General features: G+C 41.0%; 1 protein-coding gene across 3 annotated transcripts in view; it reads left to right on the top strand.

The window, feature by feature from the left end:
• Nucleotides 1–17,362, top strand: part of LAMB4 (laminin subunit beta 4) — a 106,506-nt gene that overhangs the window by 19,830 nt on the left and 69,314 nt on the right. For all 3 annotated transcript variants that reach the window (XM_034964769.3, XM_057302932.1, XM_034964770.3), the window contains exons 5-12: nt 978–1,051; nt 2,404–2,592; nt 3,651–3,714; nt 4,190–4,404; nt 5,599–5,719; nt 6,978–7,166; nt 11,623–11,802; nt 15,017–15,126. In XM_034964769.3, the coding sequence (XP_034820660.2) occupies nt 978–1,051; nt 2,404–2,592; nt 3,651–3,714; nt 4,190–4,404; nt 5,599–5,719; nt 6,978–7,166; nt 11,623–11,802; nt 15,017–15,126 (1,142 nt within the window). The remainder of the gene's footprint in view (nt 1–977; nt 1,052–2,403; nt 2,593–3,650; nt 3,715–4,189; nt 4,405–5,598; nt 5,720–6,977; nt 7,167–11,622; nt 11,803–15,016; nt 15,127–17,362) is intronic.

Raw genomic sequence — 17,362 nt, 5'->3', positions numbered from 1 at the left:
CTCTACTAAAAATACAAAAATTAGCCAGGCATGGTGGAGCAAGCATGTAGTCCCAGCTACTCAGGAGGCTGAGGCAGTAGAATCCCCTGACCCGGGAGGCAGAGGTTGCAGTGAGCCAAGATCCTGCCACTGCACTCCAGTCTGGGGGACAGAGCGAGACTCTGTCTTTAAAAAATCACTAATTTTTAAAATATTGATTATATGTCAAAATAACTTTTAAATATGTTGGTTTAAGTATATTATTACAAACAAATTTACCTGTTTCTTTTTACCTTTTTTAATGTGGCTGCTAGAAAATTTAAAATTACATACATGTCTCATATTTTATTTCTGTTGGACAGTGCTGCTCTAGAGAGATCTGGGCTTCTTTTGTGTCCAGGTTAGGGCTAATACCCCACATCTCTGCTAGAGATGGATCATAATTAGCTCAGTGCAAAACATTGACCAGCCTACCTCTACCACCGCCTCAGCCACAGAGGAGCCCACAGGTCCCCACTCCAAGGGGAATATTCCAAGCTGTGTTATATGCCAGGTGACAATGAAATTCTAGTTCAAATGACTGTAGCAGCTCTTGGAAGAAAGGGGTGCATTGGTTTTTACCACCCTCTGGCTAGCTAGCTCATGTTTATGTGTAGTCAAGATTTCAGCACAAGGAAATGAACCCTCTCTTTCTCTCTTTCCACCTAGGGCAAATGTCCTGAAACTCCCTTGGTCATATGTAATGCTGCCACATAGTGGCCATGTGTGTTGCCACTAAAACACAGATGTGGGCACAGTCAGGGTGAAACCTATCTTGCTCTGCATACCTCCTGGGCTTGGAGTGGCATGGGATACCACTCCAACAGACTGGGAAGAGTGATCGTCAGCCTTGTGGCATCAAAGAGATTTTATTACAGATAAGCCACAATGGGGAATTAACATGATAAGCAGAAGTCTCTCAAAATCACTGATTTTCTTCTTTCTGGATTCTTCCTTAGGTCTTGATCGTGTCAGCATCAGACTGGACTTAGAGGCATTATTTCGGTTCAGCCACCTTATCCTGACCTTTAAGGTATAGACTAATAGGCCTGCTGCCCCTCTTTTATCTATTCCCTAAACGCTCAGTGTTTATCTGGAATTTCACTGCCTTGCTTCCTTGCAGTGACCAAAACAGAATAAGTTCAGACTTGACCTTTGCCACCTGAGCTTTGACTCTTACATGAAGAAAAAAAAAAAACACTTTTTAAAAATCAATGACCATGACTATATGATTTTTTAAAAAAATTAGAAGACACAGAGAAAAGGAAAACTCCTAGTACTGAGGTGATAGGAACCATAAGAACTATAAAGATAATTTTTGGGAGAAAAGGGCAAGAACTGGAAATTATTTAGGTAAATATGGAAAGGTTGTAATCAAGGGGAAAGAAAAATTAAAAGAGTCTTTACTAAGATTAGTCAGATGACAGAGAAAATCATTGTGCTATAGTGCTTCTTTAATCATTCAGGAAAATTCTAATTTTGATGTCAGACTTTATGCTCGTTTTGGTAAGAAAAAATGAATATGAAATTTAAAAAATGAAAAAAAAAACACCAGTCTTTGTCTCCAAAGAACTCACAATCTAGTCATGGATACAAACATATAAATATAATAGAAAATTATAATACAAAGTGATAAGTACAGAATTAGCGGGATGATTGATTTAAAATGCTGGGGAATTTAAGAGGCTAAATCTGCTGTGGGGAATCAGGATAAACTTCATGGATAGGGTTTGAAGGATATATAAGAGTTTGCCAGAGGAAAAGCATGCTTGGCAAAGAGAATCACAACAAATTGCTGTAAAATATTAACTACATTAGCTTTTCCATTTATATGCCATCTTTCTTCAATTAATAATTCACAAAGCCATAAACATTTTTACAATGTAATTAGATTATGAGGACAAAGTGTGTACTCATAAATACTGAAAAGAGACTGTGGTGTGTGTATTGTGTAGTAGATTTTAAAAGATAGACCTGGCCAGGAACAGTGACTCACACCTATAATCCCAGCATTTTGGGAGGCTGAGGTGGGCATTTGAGCCCAGGAGTTTGAGAACAGTCTGGGCAACATGGCAAAACTCTGGCTCTACAAAAAAATTATCTGGGCATGGTGGCATGCACCTCTAGTCCCAGCTACTCAGGAGGCTGGGGTGGGAGGATCACCTGGGCCTGGGAAGTTGAGGCTACAGTGAGCCGAGATCATGCCACTGCACTCCAGCCTGGGCGACAGAGTGAGATCCTGTCTCAAAAACAAAACAAAACAAACAACAAAAAGATACACCTAAAGTTTTTAAAAATGGAATTAGAAAATACAAATATTCAATCTGAAGTTGATAATAAAATCTGCCTTTGTGAAATGTGCCAACTTTTACTCATTTTTCCTAGACTTTTCGGCCTGCTGCAATGTTAGTTGAACGTTCCACAGACTATGGACACAACTGGAAAGTGTTCAAATATTTTGCAAAAGACTGTGCCACTTCCTTTCCTAACATCACATCTGGCCAGGCCCAGGGAGTGGGAGACATTGTTTGTGACTCCAAATACTCAGATATTGAACCCTCAACAGGTGGAGAGGTAGCATTTCCTTCCTTGTATTTATTTTGTATAAATTAAACTTTTAAAAAGTATAATTAACTTAAATGAAAAACTTTCTATAGTGTTTACTGTAATGTAAGTTGGGCTGTTGCTTTTTTAAAAATGAAAGTGTCTAAATTGAAATGAGTCCCAAATAAATACTAAATACATTTTTAGAAGCAATCCTGCACAAGAGTGCTCAGCTGAAGGTGGGCATGGGATAACACATAACGGGGCACCATGGCCCCGGGCACCCAGAAGAAGGAACACCCATTTCTAATGCTTGCAAAGGAGCCTTGTAAGCTAGCAGCAGCCTGACATTAGCTATCTCATCCCTATGCTCTGTAAACCACCACCCCAGGGGAATCTGCCGGGAACATCCCTCTGAGCAAAGCTGGTGCCTGAGAGAAGGTTGGAGTGAGTGGGATTGAACAGGCACTATTTTGCCAGGTAGAGCAGAAAGAATTAGTGGCAGAAGACAGCTCCAGAATTCACCACCAAATCCAAATTGATCATGGCTTGCCAAATTGTCTGTCACTCCATCCCAACCCAGCATAAGCACTCTCTTTGACTTTTCTGCCTGTATGAACCACTTGTACATAAAGAGCCAGAAATTACTGATTAATACTTTTCATTTATTTCTGCTCCTGGTACTTCTATTCATATGCTAACCCAAGTGATAATCTGTATTCTATGCCAGCTGGGAAGCAATGGCTCAGCCTTCTTGTAAGATCAGGGTCTCTTCTGTAAGAGTGCATTTCACGGTCAGGTGTGATGGCTCACATCTGTAATTCCAGCACTTTAGGAGGCTGAGGCAGGAGGATCACTTGAGCCTGGGAGTTCGAGACCAGCCTGGGCAACATAGGGAGAACCCCATCTCTACAAAAATCTTTAAAAATTAGCTGGGCATGGTGGTGCATGCCTGTGATCTCAGCTACTTGGGAGGCTGAAGTGGTAAGATTGCTTGGGCCTGGGAGGTTTGAAAAAAAAAAAAGAGTGTGTTTGACAATTACGTTTTCAGGTAATATACTATAAATTTATCTATATTTGTTTTACAGGTTGTTTTAAAAGTTTTGGATCCCAGTTTTGAAATTGAAAACCCTTATAGCCCCTACATCCAAGGTATGAATTCCTTTATATTTTTCATATCAGCTTTAAAAAAATTTCATGTTTGGCATATTCCTTGTAATTGCTTTTCTTTTTTTCTTCTTGAGACGGAGTCTTGCTCTGTCATCCAGGCTGGAGTGCAGTGGTGTGATCTCAGCTCTCTGCAACCTCCGCCTCCTGGGTTCAAGCAATTCTTGTTCCTCAGCCTCCCAAGTAACTGGGATTACAGGCATGCGCCACCATGCCCAGCTAATTTTTGTATTTTATGTAGAGACAGGGTGTCGCCATGTTGCCCAGTCTGGTCTTGAACTCTTGAGCTCAAGGGATCCTCCTGCCTCGGCCACCCAAAGTGCTGGGATTACAGGCGCAAGCCACTACACCGGGCCTGTAATCGCTTTTCTATAGTATATTAAGTGTATATCAGTCAAGAAGAATCCCTTGAACTGATGCACCTCAAATTCACTTTGATTCATTATTTTCCTTTCTTTAGACCTTGTGACATTGACAAACCTGAGGATAAACTTTACCAAGCTCCACACCCTTGGGGATACTTTGCTTGGAAGGAGGCAAAATGATTCTCTTGATAAATACTACTATGCTCTGTACGAGATGATTGTTCGGGGAAGCTGCTTTTGCAATGGCCATGCTAGCGAATGTCGCCCTATGCAGAAGATGCGGGGAGATGTTTTCAGCCCTCCTGGAATGGTGAGTTATTAATCCGAAAGAACAGTGGGCTGTCCTACCTGCCTTTCACTGTCCTGGTGCCATATATAGATGAGACACTCCACATGGAGATCAACAAATCTAAGTGCCAGTTTTATGCTGAGATGGGTACCATTCAACCTATCCTGATAGGCCACCTCGGGCCCTCCAGTTCCTCCAGCCACAGGTGCTTGTGGATTCTGCGGCATATGGACATCATTGAACTAGTGAGCAGAATTTATACTTTAGGATTTCAAGATACTTCATCTTGCCCTCTTTTCATTTATTTTGTAGAGCATGGAGATTTGGTGGGGAGGGATCATATTGGGTTGGTGCAAAAGTGCTGTTTTTGCCAACACTTTTAATTGCAAAAACCAAAATTACTGTTGTACCAACCTAATAATTTCACATTCATTCTCTCCCAAAAATCTACTGAAGGACTTTTGTGTGCAAGACCCTGTAGTCAATGCTAAGGTGTTTCAGCAATATCTGATATCGTAAAATGTTCAATCCAAATAGCATTCTTACCCTGGGAATGGCTGTGTCTTAATACGGCAGATCTCTCTCATCTTGGGGGGCTAGCCTTAAAAGACATTGTAGAAGAGTTGTAGTTTTATGCAGAGCCCCAGGGAGTGTGTCTACTAAATAAATGTCAACTGTTTATTAGGCATAATTATACAAGGCTTAATGTTGAGCTAGTGTGCCTTCCCGTTCAGCTACCTCTGTTTCACTGGAAACAGAGCTTCTCTCTCTGCATGTGAGCCATTTAGAGCATTTTTGGGAAAATCCAGGAGAATCACAGGCTTTCTTCAGCTTCGTTCCCTTTTCTAACTCTCTATTTTCTCTTATGCTCCTAAACAATCCCATATACTACTCCCCCCCAACTCCCCACAAACCCCCTAGCCATCCTGTTCCTCATTTTATTGAGGGCTGCAATGTGCTGCCCTGAAACTAGAATTCAGAAAAGCCAAAAAAAGTATTGTATTTTAGAAGTTCACTGAACTTTTAAAATTTTTATAAAGTTTAAAGCTAGTTAAGAAAATAATAGAAGATAATCAAGGTTGGTATTGTAATTAACATATGGGAAACTAAGGATCAGAGAGGTACCAGGACCTGGTATTTCATTTCCCATTTAAAGAACCCCAACGTCCCCAAGGACAAGCCCTCTTTCAACGCTCTATTTATTGCACAATGCAGGTTCACGGTCAGTGTGTGTGTCAGCACAATACAGATGGTCCGAACTGTGAGAGATGCAAGGACTTCTTCCAGGACGCTCCTTGGAGGCCAGCTGCAGACCTCCAGGACAACGCTTGCAGATGTGGGTGAAACTCAGTTCCCTGCATAGACTGAGTGTGCTCTGCATTTCCTTATTTTGAGAAACACTTCGTTCACTTCTGTGGGGCTGCAGGCACCAAAGTGGGGAGGCTGTCCTCCCAGCTCCTTTAGTGTGATATCCCAATGTTCCCAATTATCCCACATAGAAGAATCGCCAACTTCTCCAACCCTCCCACCACAAATTAAGTTTAATTTAAAAAATGAAACAGTAAGCATGTTGTGTGGCACCCTTCCAGTAGAGGGATGGAGCCATTTAATGGCAATATCAGTGGGGACAAGGCAACTCCAAGAATTTGGTGAACACTAGGCTTGGTCCAGAGATCTGCACTGTCATCCTGAATAGTCATACGTTCCATGAACGTGACCTTAAACCCATCTGTAGGATAATAGGAGAAATGAGGCCCAGGAATGAGTTTGACAGGCCATTGTATTGTTTTAAATAAAATACTCAGGCTAATAAGATGCTGGTTTTGTTTTGGCTAACATGTTCGCTGCCTCTGAATTTTAATGAACTTCCAAACAAATTTGTTATTCAATTTCTTTTCCTAGACTAGGAAAAACAGAATTTAAGGGAATGAAATGTCCCTAGAAGAGCTCTAATAAAAAAGCCTCATCCATGAGAGTCACAGTATACAAGACCGGGGAATATGCAGCCTGATCTTAGACTGTTTACAGGAAAAGAACCAAAAAGACAAACAGTGTAGACATTACCATAAAGACAAATTCCTCCAAACAGACTGCCTTTCCCTCCAGACCACTGGCCTAGCCTCAGATGAGATAAAATTGACCGCAGCCCTTGCAGCTCTCTGCTGCTGTGGAAAGAGGGGCCAGGCCGGTTTCCTCTGCCGTCTTCTCTAGGAATCCCAGAGCATGCAGAATATTTCATGTAAAAATTTCAGTTGCACAAAGCATAAGTCAGTAAAAGCATCCTTTAATGAACACCACAAATATTGCACTCTGTGGCTTTAGATCACCGAAATGATTTACTTTTGTTCACTTGATTTTTAAAAACTACATATTTAACGTATGGGGAGCACATTTTATAGAAAGCGTAGGAGCAGAATCAGAGTGTTAGAACGATCCCTTGAGGGCACACATTTTGGCCCTGTGTTTGCTTGGTGCATCTATACAAAGAACACGAAATGGCAGGAGGACTAGCGGGTGCCTTGACCAGTGCGGGGGCACTGGCTGTGCCACCCGAGGCCTTAGTCTACCTCTCAGTCACTGTCTTCTCCTTTCAGCGTGCAGCTGTAACAGCCACTCCAGCCGCTGTCACTTTGACATGACTACGTACCTGGCAAGCGGTGGCCTCAGCGGGGGCGTGTGTGAAGACTGCCAGCACAACACTGAGGGGCAGCACTGCGACCGCTGCAGACCCCTCTTCTACAGGGACCCGCTCAAGACCATCTCAGATCCCTACGCGTGCATTCGTGAGTCCCCGGGTCTGCCTGGATCCTACCCACTGTCTGAGCAAAGTTCAGTTTGATCTTACTGGGGCTGCCCGCACCTCATCTGCTTAACGGCATCTCCAAACTACCCTATTTTGGAGAGTGGAGGATTGCAAAAATACCTCAGCTTTAAGAGCTCCTCCTTCTGCAAACAAGTTGATCCAAATAATCTGTGTCTGTCCTGGTAGTTGGGAAATTATGCAGGATTCCACCAGGAGAGGCAGACACCTTGAGTATCATGGAAGCCTGCTGGGGGAGGAACCAAAGTGGTAAAATTGGCTAAAACATTCGACTGGCTGTAGACACTTCAATTTTGCTGTTAAGATGCATAAGCTAACATGTTACTTACCTTGCGCTTTTTAAAAACCTTTAAAAATCTTTTATCTTGAATCTCAACTTCTTAAATGAAATATTTCAAGCATGTACAAAATAATAGAGAATAATATAATATACACCCTTATACCCCACCATCAGCTTTCTCTAGAACAGTCTTAGCCTGTCACTCTTGGGACTTTCTTTAATAAAACATGACAGGCACTATATTGATGTCTCAGGTACACAACTGTCCCATTTGTTTACCCTCCTTGCTAGTGGTAAACTCATATATTTTGCATTATCATGATTTTTTTCACTCTTTCACATGTGTTTTTATCTATGAACAATATATGTTGACATGTTTTCAAAGTTTAGATAGATTATGTCATTTTGTATGTGTCTTTCAACAACTTGGGTATTTCATTCGACATTATATTTTTGAGACTTTTCTATATCAGGTAGTCTTAGTTCTTCCATTTTAATTTCTTATAGAAGTTTTTCCTTTAGGTATGACAAAACTTATTTGTTCGTTTTTCTTTGGATGCTGCAGTAAACATTCTTGTGTATGTGACCTTGTGCATCTATGCAAACATTGTCCCTAGGAGATATACCTAGCTGTGGAATTTCTGGGCCATGGAGTATGGACTTCAAATTGATTAAATAACACTGCATGGTCCCCTAAGTGAGTGTGCCAATGGCCACTCATGCCAATAGTAAATGGGAGTTCCTGGGGCTCTGCTTCCTTGTCGACACTTGGTTTTGTCAAACTTCAATTTTTGCTATCTTTGTTTTATCACACTTTAATTTTCACTAATCAAAAATGGTATCTCATCATTGTTTTAATTTGCATTTTCCTGCAGGACTGGGACTAGAGTGAGCCAAGGAAGGCACTTAAGTTCCAAAATGTAAGGAAGAACTCGCTATCAGGGTGATGGAAGTGCAGGGCTAACACTTGCTGCTTGCACAAATCTGAGAGTGGGTACCTCCTTAAATGTTGCACCCCAGCCACTTTGCTTGCTCACTGTCATCCCATCACTGCTATACATTTTTGCCTACAGAAATACTCCATCCTGATTTCAAATACCCAGTGTCAGTAACTGGGTCTGAAATCTTTACTTGCCGACGAACAAGTTAGCCTGTTATTGTTTCATGGATACTAACAGAAGACACAAAACTCTTGGGCCAAAGACAAAAGACTTTGTAACTCATGGCATAGCAAGCAACAAGATCATTGTATTGGCCTGAGTTTCCATGTCCCCATGTCCCATGGGAGTGACACAACGGATACCATGTGAATAGTGCATATCTAGTGAGTTTATGATACAGCTAAGGAACAGTGAACTTGGAGGATTGCTTTATAGCAAGTGGAAGCAAGCCTATTTTTTATCCAGGGAAGATGCCACTCCATCCCTCAAGGTTGCTTACTGCAAGCACAACTCTAAGAAATGGCTAGGTAAAGAGCCAGTGGGGACTTGAACGGCTGGCACACTTAGCAAGAACGTTCAGGATACCAGCACCCATGGAAGATTGCCTCTCCCAGGACTCAGGGAGCCCGCTTCTTAGGGTATATCCATATAATGCTAAAGTGGGGGCAGGGAAGCTGCTATAAAATCTAACTTCAACTTTTATATAATCATAATATATAAAATGAAGTCTTATGCAGTGTAATTCACTGGCCACCTGAATAGATTCAATGTCCTAGATTTCAAACTTTAAGTGATCGCAATATAGAAAATGCATCAATGAAATGTTTTAGCTCGGATCACTCAGTAGGCACCTGACTATATAAAATTTACCTTACGTGACCTGTTCAAAATTGATATAAAGAACTAGATTCTCAGAAAATGTATTTCTTTAGAGCAATTTCCTAAGTATCCTACCACACAGTTTTTACCACAGTCTGTAATCATGCACACACATAACTTTTATTGTTTTAAAACTATGTATTTATAAAAGAAGATTAAATTGCTCTCTTGGGTAGAATCAGGGAAATACAATTATTGAAACAGATAATCTAGGAATCTGGAAAGAGATTTGGAAATAACAAACCAAATATTTTGAGCACATCAATCAAAGTCTTGTTCCTTAAGAACCACCGAGTATTAACTCGATAGTGCTTTGGAAAGAAAACTAGTACTCCTGGTATGAAAGTAAGAAGTCATTCTTTGTAAACAAGGATTTTTTCCATAAAAGGTAGATGAGGAGCTTGTAACAAACTACTATCATGAGACACCCCAGTTTCTCCCAGTTTACCTAAACAAATGTTTATGTGTATATATACAAATGATGTGTATTTGAAGATTGATTAGAATTCTCATATAAATTTTCTCTAAGTTGTCCTTGTTTGAACCTAAATATTTACATAAGCAGATTCCAGGCATAAGAGTTGACTAATTTTAAGTTTTCTACAATTAAGTTGCCATTAAATTTGATACAGAAAAACCAAGATTTGGTAGACTCAACTACTTGATAATAAAAGTTTGCTAGAATTATGTGACACCAAGACATTCAATTAGACTTCTAAAGGTCATGACATAAGGCTATTTCAAAGAACATTTACTATCCACCCTTCCCACATCTCTTTCCCAAAGGATACTTCTGTGCATAATTAAATTATTCTCTGGAACTCAATACTGATTCTTTGGAGTGTCTCCCAAAGAAATTTTAGCTTTTTCCTTTTGGCCTCTATTAAGATGAATCCAGTTTGTTCCCTTCTTTCTAGAAGCAACTGGCTTTAATTAGAAGAAAATTGTGGCTTTTCCAAACTAAACAGAACTCAATGCTATTTCTTCATAGTAAGTCACCAGTCACAAAACAATAACAAGTAACAAATCATTGAAATTTGAAAGATTGTGTCAGAGAGGAAACACCAGTTGCTTCAATAATGCGAAACAACTGGTTTGACTGAATTGTTTCCACTAAACTCACTAACCTAAATGGTGGTTCTATAGACATGGTTTTAGACTTGACAGTTTTGTTTTTAGTAATCCAAAGCAAGCATGTATAAATGTGAATGTGACTGTTCCTTAAAATCAGGATATTCATATTTTTATTTTTATTGCACGCCTTAGAAGTGGAACCCCATGGAAACACAGAACCACAAAGGTACAAGAGACCTTGGTGGTCATCTAATGCCCAACAACACATTTGTCATCCATACCAAAGCCACAAGTGCTGTTTCAACATCTACCTGGACACCTCCGATGATGAGGGGTTCACTGCAGTATTGGGCATCCCTAACTATTAGAGAGTTCTTCCTCAAACTCAATCAAGTGCTACCTTTTGTGACTTCTACTCTCTCCTGGTTCTACCCTCTGGAATTAACTCAAACTGTCAACATTCTTTTTCATATGACACACCATCCTTGAGTTGTTCAAATGTCTACAACAACAACAGGAAAAAGTTGCTACCATTGTGGCTCCTGTGCTGCAAGTGACTGTTTATCCCATTTTCCAGAATCTCTTCCATCAAGCTCTTGACCTGTCAGCAGATTTCCCCCCAACAAAACCAAGGATATGAATACTTCTCACTGTTCCCTCCCTTTCCTTCTTACAGGTGTTTCTTCCAGGAAAAATAAAATAGAATGTCACTTTTCCTTGTGACATATTTTTCTGTGATAGAGGAGAGACTTACTTTTTAAGCACGTTTCAGAGATTTTGACCTTATTTTCACCTTTAGAGTCTTTTTTTAAATCTATTTTTAGATGAAATTCACATAACATAAAATATTAACCATTTTTAAATGAACAACAGTTCACCAGCACAATGTTGTGCAGCCATCCCATCTACCTAATTCCAAAACGTTCTCATCATCCCCAGAAGAATCAGTCTATTCTTAACATAATCTAGTCTTAATTTTCATAACAGCAGTCTTCCTCTGGTCCTCTGACTTTCGAATCATTTAAAAGTCTTTTAAAAATATATGCATGGATTTATTCAACGTTTTCCAAGGCTAGAGATCTGGGAGACATTTCTGAATAGCTCTTGCCAAGTGGTCTAATTATTTAAACATTTAATTATTTAAACAAAGCAAGATAGTTATAGCATGAGTAAAATGCCGTGCTTATATTTCAGGCTTCCCACAATTTGCAATTAACTAAAACAATGAATGTCTGTGTCCCCAGCTTGTGAATGTGACCCCGATGGGACCATATCTGGTGGCATTTGTGTGAGCCACTCTGATCCTGCCTTAGGGTCTGTGGCCGGCCAGTGCCTTTGTAAAGAGAACGTGGAAGGAGCCAAATGCGACCAGTGCAAGCCCAACCACTACGGACTAAGCGCCACCGACCCCCTGGGCTGCCAGCGTAAGTCCATAGTTGGGGGTCGGGGGAGTGTCCATCAACCCCTATGGGCTGCCAGCGTAAGTCCATAGTCAGGGGGCGGGTGGGGGGGCGTCCATCAACCCCTATGTGGTTGGTTGGTTGGTTGGTTGGTTGGTTGGTTTGTCTGTTTTTGAGATGGGGTCTCGCTCTGTCGCCCAGGCTGGAGTACAGTGGCAAAATCTCGGCTCACTCCAACCTCCACCTCCCAGGTTCAAGCAATTCTCCTTCCTCAGCCTCCCAAGTAGCTGGGATTACAGGCGTCCACCACCACGCCCAGATAATTTTTGTATTTTTAATATAGACGGGGTTTCACCATGTTGGCCAGGCTGGTTTCAAACTCCTGACCTCAAGTGATCCGCCCACCTCGGCCCCTGTGCGTTTTAAAGCTTGGGGCTGTCTCTGTCTGCCCTAAAAATTGATGATCAAGAATACCTAAGAATCCTGCCAACCTCTGGGTTTTAAAAAGTAACATAATGGTTCCCGTAAATCCTAAGCGGTTAGTGGAGAACTTTTCTCTGTGTTGCTGGGTTTATCATAAAGGACCAGCAGGGGGCATTCACATTTTCCCCACTGGAACAAACACGGGGAAATGGCAAGAAATTTAATGCCAAGTTGCAAAAGTTTTTTTGGTTTCCACTAGACCTCTACATACAAATCCATTAAATTACATTATGTGTTTCTGCAAGATTGATGTCATCTTAGGCAATTTTCAAGTGGTGGTTTGTTTATTTATTTATTTATTTATTTGTGAGACGGAGTCTCGCTCTGTCACCCAGGCTGGAGTGCAGTGGCGCGATCTCGGTTCAAGGTAACCTCCGCCTCCCAGGTTCAAGCGATTCTCTGCCTCAGCTTCCGGAGTAGTTGGGATTACAGGTGCGTGCCACCACGCCCGGCTAATTTTTTGTATTTTTAGTAGAGACGGGGTTTCACCGTGTTAGCCAAGATGGTCTCTGTCTCCTGACCTCGTGATCCGCCCGTCTCGGCCTCCCAAAGTTCTGGGATTACAGGCGTGAGCCGCCATGCCCGGCCTCTTTTTATTTTTTAAATTATGTTTCCCCTTTCTTCTCACACCCCTTCTAATATTGGTCCATATGTTCTCTGATAAAAGAAAAAAAAATTAAAGAGCTCAGGGAAGCGGGGGAGCGGAAATAGAAAAACACCTCAGCAGTTTTCTAAGGCCAAATGAGCAGACCCTTAGCTATAGGATCACAGAAATTTAGAGCTGCTCGGGGCCTCCGTAGAGCTACAGATTCCTCAGAAACCCTGGGTAAATAATTTCCATTTGGTCACAGCCTCCTGCTCCATATTTTTGCCCATGTAAGGAACTGTGGATTATTTGCATGTTTAGAAAACATTGGTCTGAATCTTTCTGTAATAAAACGCTCTTCTTGGGTTTGATGGCAAAATTAAATGTCATGATAATGAATTATATAGTCAAACCAATTTCCCATCATACCTTTCAGCATTCCACATGTTTCTCTGACTCTCTGACTAAACTGATGTCCTCCAAGAACAGGCTGAACATTATTTTGGTGTGTGTGGGTGTATACCAGCTTTAAATTTTTTTTTTTTTTTTTTTTTGAGAGAGACAGAGTCTTGTTTTGTCATCAAGGCTGGCTTACAGTGGCACAATCATAGCTCACTGCAGCCTTAAACTCCTGGACTCAAGCAACTTTCTCACCTCAGCATTCAAGTAGCTAGAACTACAAGCATGTGCCACCACAGCCATCTAATTTTTTTTTTTTTTCTTTTTTGAGAGACGGAGTCTCACTGTGTTTCCTAGGCTGGTCTTGAACTCCTGATCCCAAGCAACCCTTCCGCCTCACCTTCCCAAAGTGCTGGGATTCTAGACATAAGCCACTGTGCCCAGCCCATAACAGCTTTATTGAATATAATTTACATACCATACAATTCACCTTGTAAACAATTCAATAATTTTTAGTATATTGAAAGTTGTGTAATCATCACCACAATCAATTTTATAACATTTTCATCCCCCCACAAAAGAAACCCCTCTTCTGCATATATACCCAAAATAATTGAAAGCAGAGCTTTGAAGGGATATTTGTATTTCCATGTTCATAGCAACACTAGCCAAAAGGTGGAAGTAACCCAAGTATCCACTGATGGGTGAGCGGGTAAACAAAATGTGGTATTTACATACAATGGAATCTTATTCTTCCTTAAAAAGGAAAAAAATTCTGACACATCCATCAACATGGATGATCCTTAAGAACATTATGCAAAGTAAAAGAAGGCAGTCACAAAAAGACAAAGACTATATAATTCCACTTATATGAGGTACCCAGAGTAGTCGAAATCAGACAGAAAGCAGCACGGTGGTTGCTAGGGATTAGAGGGGAGAAGGAGTGGGGAGTTATTATATAAAGGGCATAGAGTTTCAGTTTTGTCAGATGAAAAGCGTTCTGGAGTTTGTTTATGCAACGATGTTAATGTGCTTAACACAATTGAATTGCCTGCTTAAAATGGTTAAGATGGTACAGTTAGTAATGTTTTCAAGTTTTATCCATATTGCAGATTACATCGGTCTTTATTTTTTATTGCTGAATAACATACTATTGTACAGAGGTGCCACTTTTATTTATCCATTCATTAGTCAATGGGACATTTGGGTTATTTCCATGAACATTGGTTATTTGCTGCAAGTGTATTCCTTGCTCTGGTAGCATGTCTTTTTAGCCTTTGCAACATATGCAGGGCTCAGAAATGTCTACCGGTAGAGGAGAAGAAGGAGGGAGGAATTAAGACAAAAAGTAACAAAGTACTAAAGGAGAGAAGAGAGAGTGGGATTCCAGATGCATCTGCCAGAGAAGGAGCGATCAGTAATAACCATGACTCCCAGAAACTTCTGCCTCTGAGTCACCAGCCTGGTCAGCATCACTTAGGGTTACTGTGCCAGTACTGCAGCATGTACAACTAGCTACACCTACTTGTCTCCTCCTCCTAATTGCCATCCAGTAAAACTACATAAGGCTCTGGAAGTGTCTGACACAGGATTTCCTCTGTGAGGTTATATGCAATACAATAATCACGCAGCCAGGCACACAATAAACCTGGCAGGGCAGGCTTCTCTGTGTTCTTGCGGTTATGCTTCTTGCTTTGTGTGAGCTATTAAGTACACTCGCAAGAGTGGAGGAATTAAGAATGAGAATAATTGTGTATGCTGTGCTTTCAGCCTGCGACTGTAACCCCCCTGGGAGTCTGCCATTCTTGACCTGTGATGTGGATACAGGCCAATGCTTGTGCCTTTCATATGTCACCGGAGCACACTGCGAAGAATGCACTGTATGTATTCGCCTATAGTTTCCCTTTTATATAGTGATACAGATTTCTATTGCCATTGCCTAGGTGAGACTTGGTTTTGCTAATCTCTTTCTTGTCCTATTGTGTTTTAATACTCCAGTGGTATGAGTATTTACACTACAGAAATCAGCAAACACTACCTATCAGCCTCCCCTCACCCCTGCATTGAGCTGCCTGTTAAACATTTACCAGCTCACCACTGGACTGGACTAAACCGACCCAGGCACAGATATTATTAGGTTTATCCACTCTTTTCCTGAAAATGCCAAGCAGTAGAATAGAAGCACATTTATCTGCCCATGTTTTGGGCCACCAGAACTTTCTTCTATCCCTTGTACACAATCCCCTTATCATCCCTACCACTCCCTTCCTAAAAATGTTTTGGATAAGGTCTTATAAAAAAACAAGCTTAGGTTTAATGTATTTTAGATTCCTGTGGGAAATAAACTCTTGGATTTTTCACAGACTCTACTAAACATACAATTTTAGATGTATCATCTAAAATTAGTAAAATAAAACATATTCACTCCATAAGAAATGCATGATGCAATTGGGGAGTTCAAACCCAACTCTTTTCTTTGTTCTCCAATCTTGGCAGCTCACCATGACATTTTAGAGAGAAAAAAAAAAAAACCCACAAAATCTTAACCTAATAAAAGAACAGTGACCTCGATGTGTCTGAAGAAATGTAGCTGATGAATAAGAAACATATGCCTATGAGGACACGGTTTTGTGCTCATATTTTAAGTCATTTTACTGAAAACAGGATGGGGCAGAGGCGGTGGGGGAAAGAAGCAAGGAAGGAAATATGAAGAAGGGATTCTGGAAGACAAGTCAAAAAATCTAAAAATTGTACCTTAAAGAGAAAGGTCAGCCACACCAACCTCCATGACCATAAGTGTGTAACACAAAAAAAGCACAGTTGGTTACAGGATCAACAAATCCTGAAATTATGTGATCGACCAAATCATGTAATTCCAGACAAAGCTTAGGCTCAGGCTGACTTTTTTCACTGGCTGGTTAACTGCTACGTGTGCAGTACAGACTCACTTTTGCTTGCAGGGCAAGCAAGCAAAATAACTGAACAGGGACCCCCCATGGGGGAACTGTCCATCGTGGCTGAGCCCATGCACCCACTAGGTTCTCCACATCCACATCTCTCTGATGGTGCCCTGGATCTGCCCTGAGGTGGCCAGCATGGCAGCATTCCCTGTCCTAGAGGAAGTTTTCACAACCACATCCTGTGGGAAGCAGTTCCTATCACATCATTTTTTTTTCTTAAACTGAAGTTTTGGTTTGGGGAAAAACATCAAGTCCTTTGTCGCATTGTGTCCAAAGACATCAATGTTTAATATCTAAAAGACACCTTTTTGAGTAAAATCATGCATAAAATTATACCAAGATACAAAAAATATGGATGCTTAACAAGACCATTTCCAAAGAGAATTTCATACCTACTAAAATTTAAGTTTTATCGGAGCATGTTCAATTGAGATGTGTGGGAGGAGAATTTTTTTTAGCATTTTATACTAAATATTATAACACTTAGAAAATAGTTATTTGTATCTCACCAGCTGTTTATTTTGAACAACAGTCAAGATGTTGCAATGTTGGAAAAAGTCTGGAACAATAGAGTTGACTCTCTCACATGGATTCACGCTATTATGCCAAAACAACTGATTGATAAACAAATGCCTATGCTAAAGTGTGGTGGTATTCATGTAATATCTCAAAATTAGATTGAAGGATTTCTCTGCCTCCAAGTATTTCAGTATTGTATGGGTAAAATTCCCAGAGATTGTTGTGGTAAGGGAACCTATCAGTTTTTTTAAAAGCAGTTACACGGCCGAGCCTGGTGGCTCATGCCTGTAATCCCAGCACTTTGGGAGGCCGAGGCAGATGGATCACGAGGTCAGGAGTTCAAGACCAGCCTGGCTAACACGGTAAAACCCCGTCTCTACTAAAAATACAAAAATCAGCCGAGCGTGGTGGCAGGTGCCTGTAATCCCAGCTACTCGGGAGGCTGAGGCAGGAGAATTGCTTCCACCTGGGAGGCGGAGGTTGGCCAAGATCGTACCACTGGACTCCAGTGTGGGCAAAAGAACAAGACTCCGTCTGTGGGGTGGGAAAAATAAAGGCAGTTACACATAGGCTGGTAGAAGAACTTCTATTCCGATAGGACTTATATAACCCAGATTGAGCATAACTGATGATGTTA

Source organism: Pan paniscus, chromosome 6 (assembly GCF_029289425.2).
Source record: "Pan paniscus chromosome 6, NHGRI_mPanPan1-v2.0_pri, whole genome shotgun sequence".
Lineage (NCBI taxonomy): Eukaryota > Metazoa > Chordata > Mammalia > Primates > Hominidae > Pan > Pan paniscus.
The sequence above is the reverse complement of the archived record's forward strand: the minus strand, read 5'-3'. Positions and strand labels throughout refer to the sequence as shown.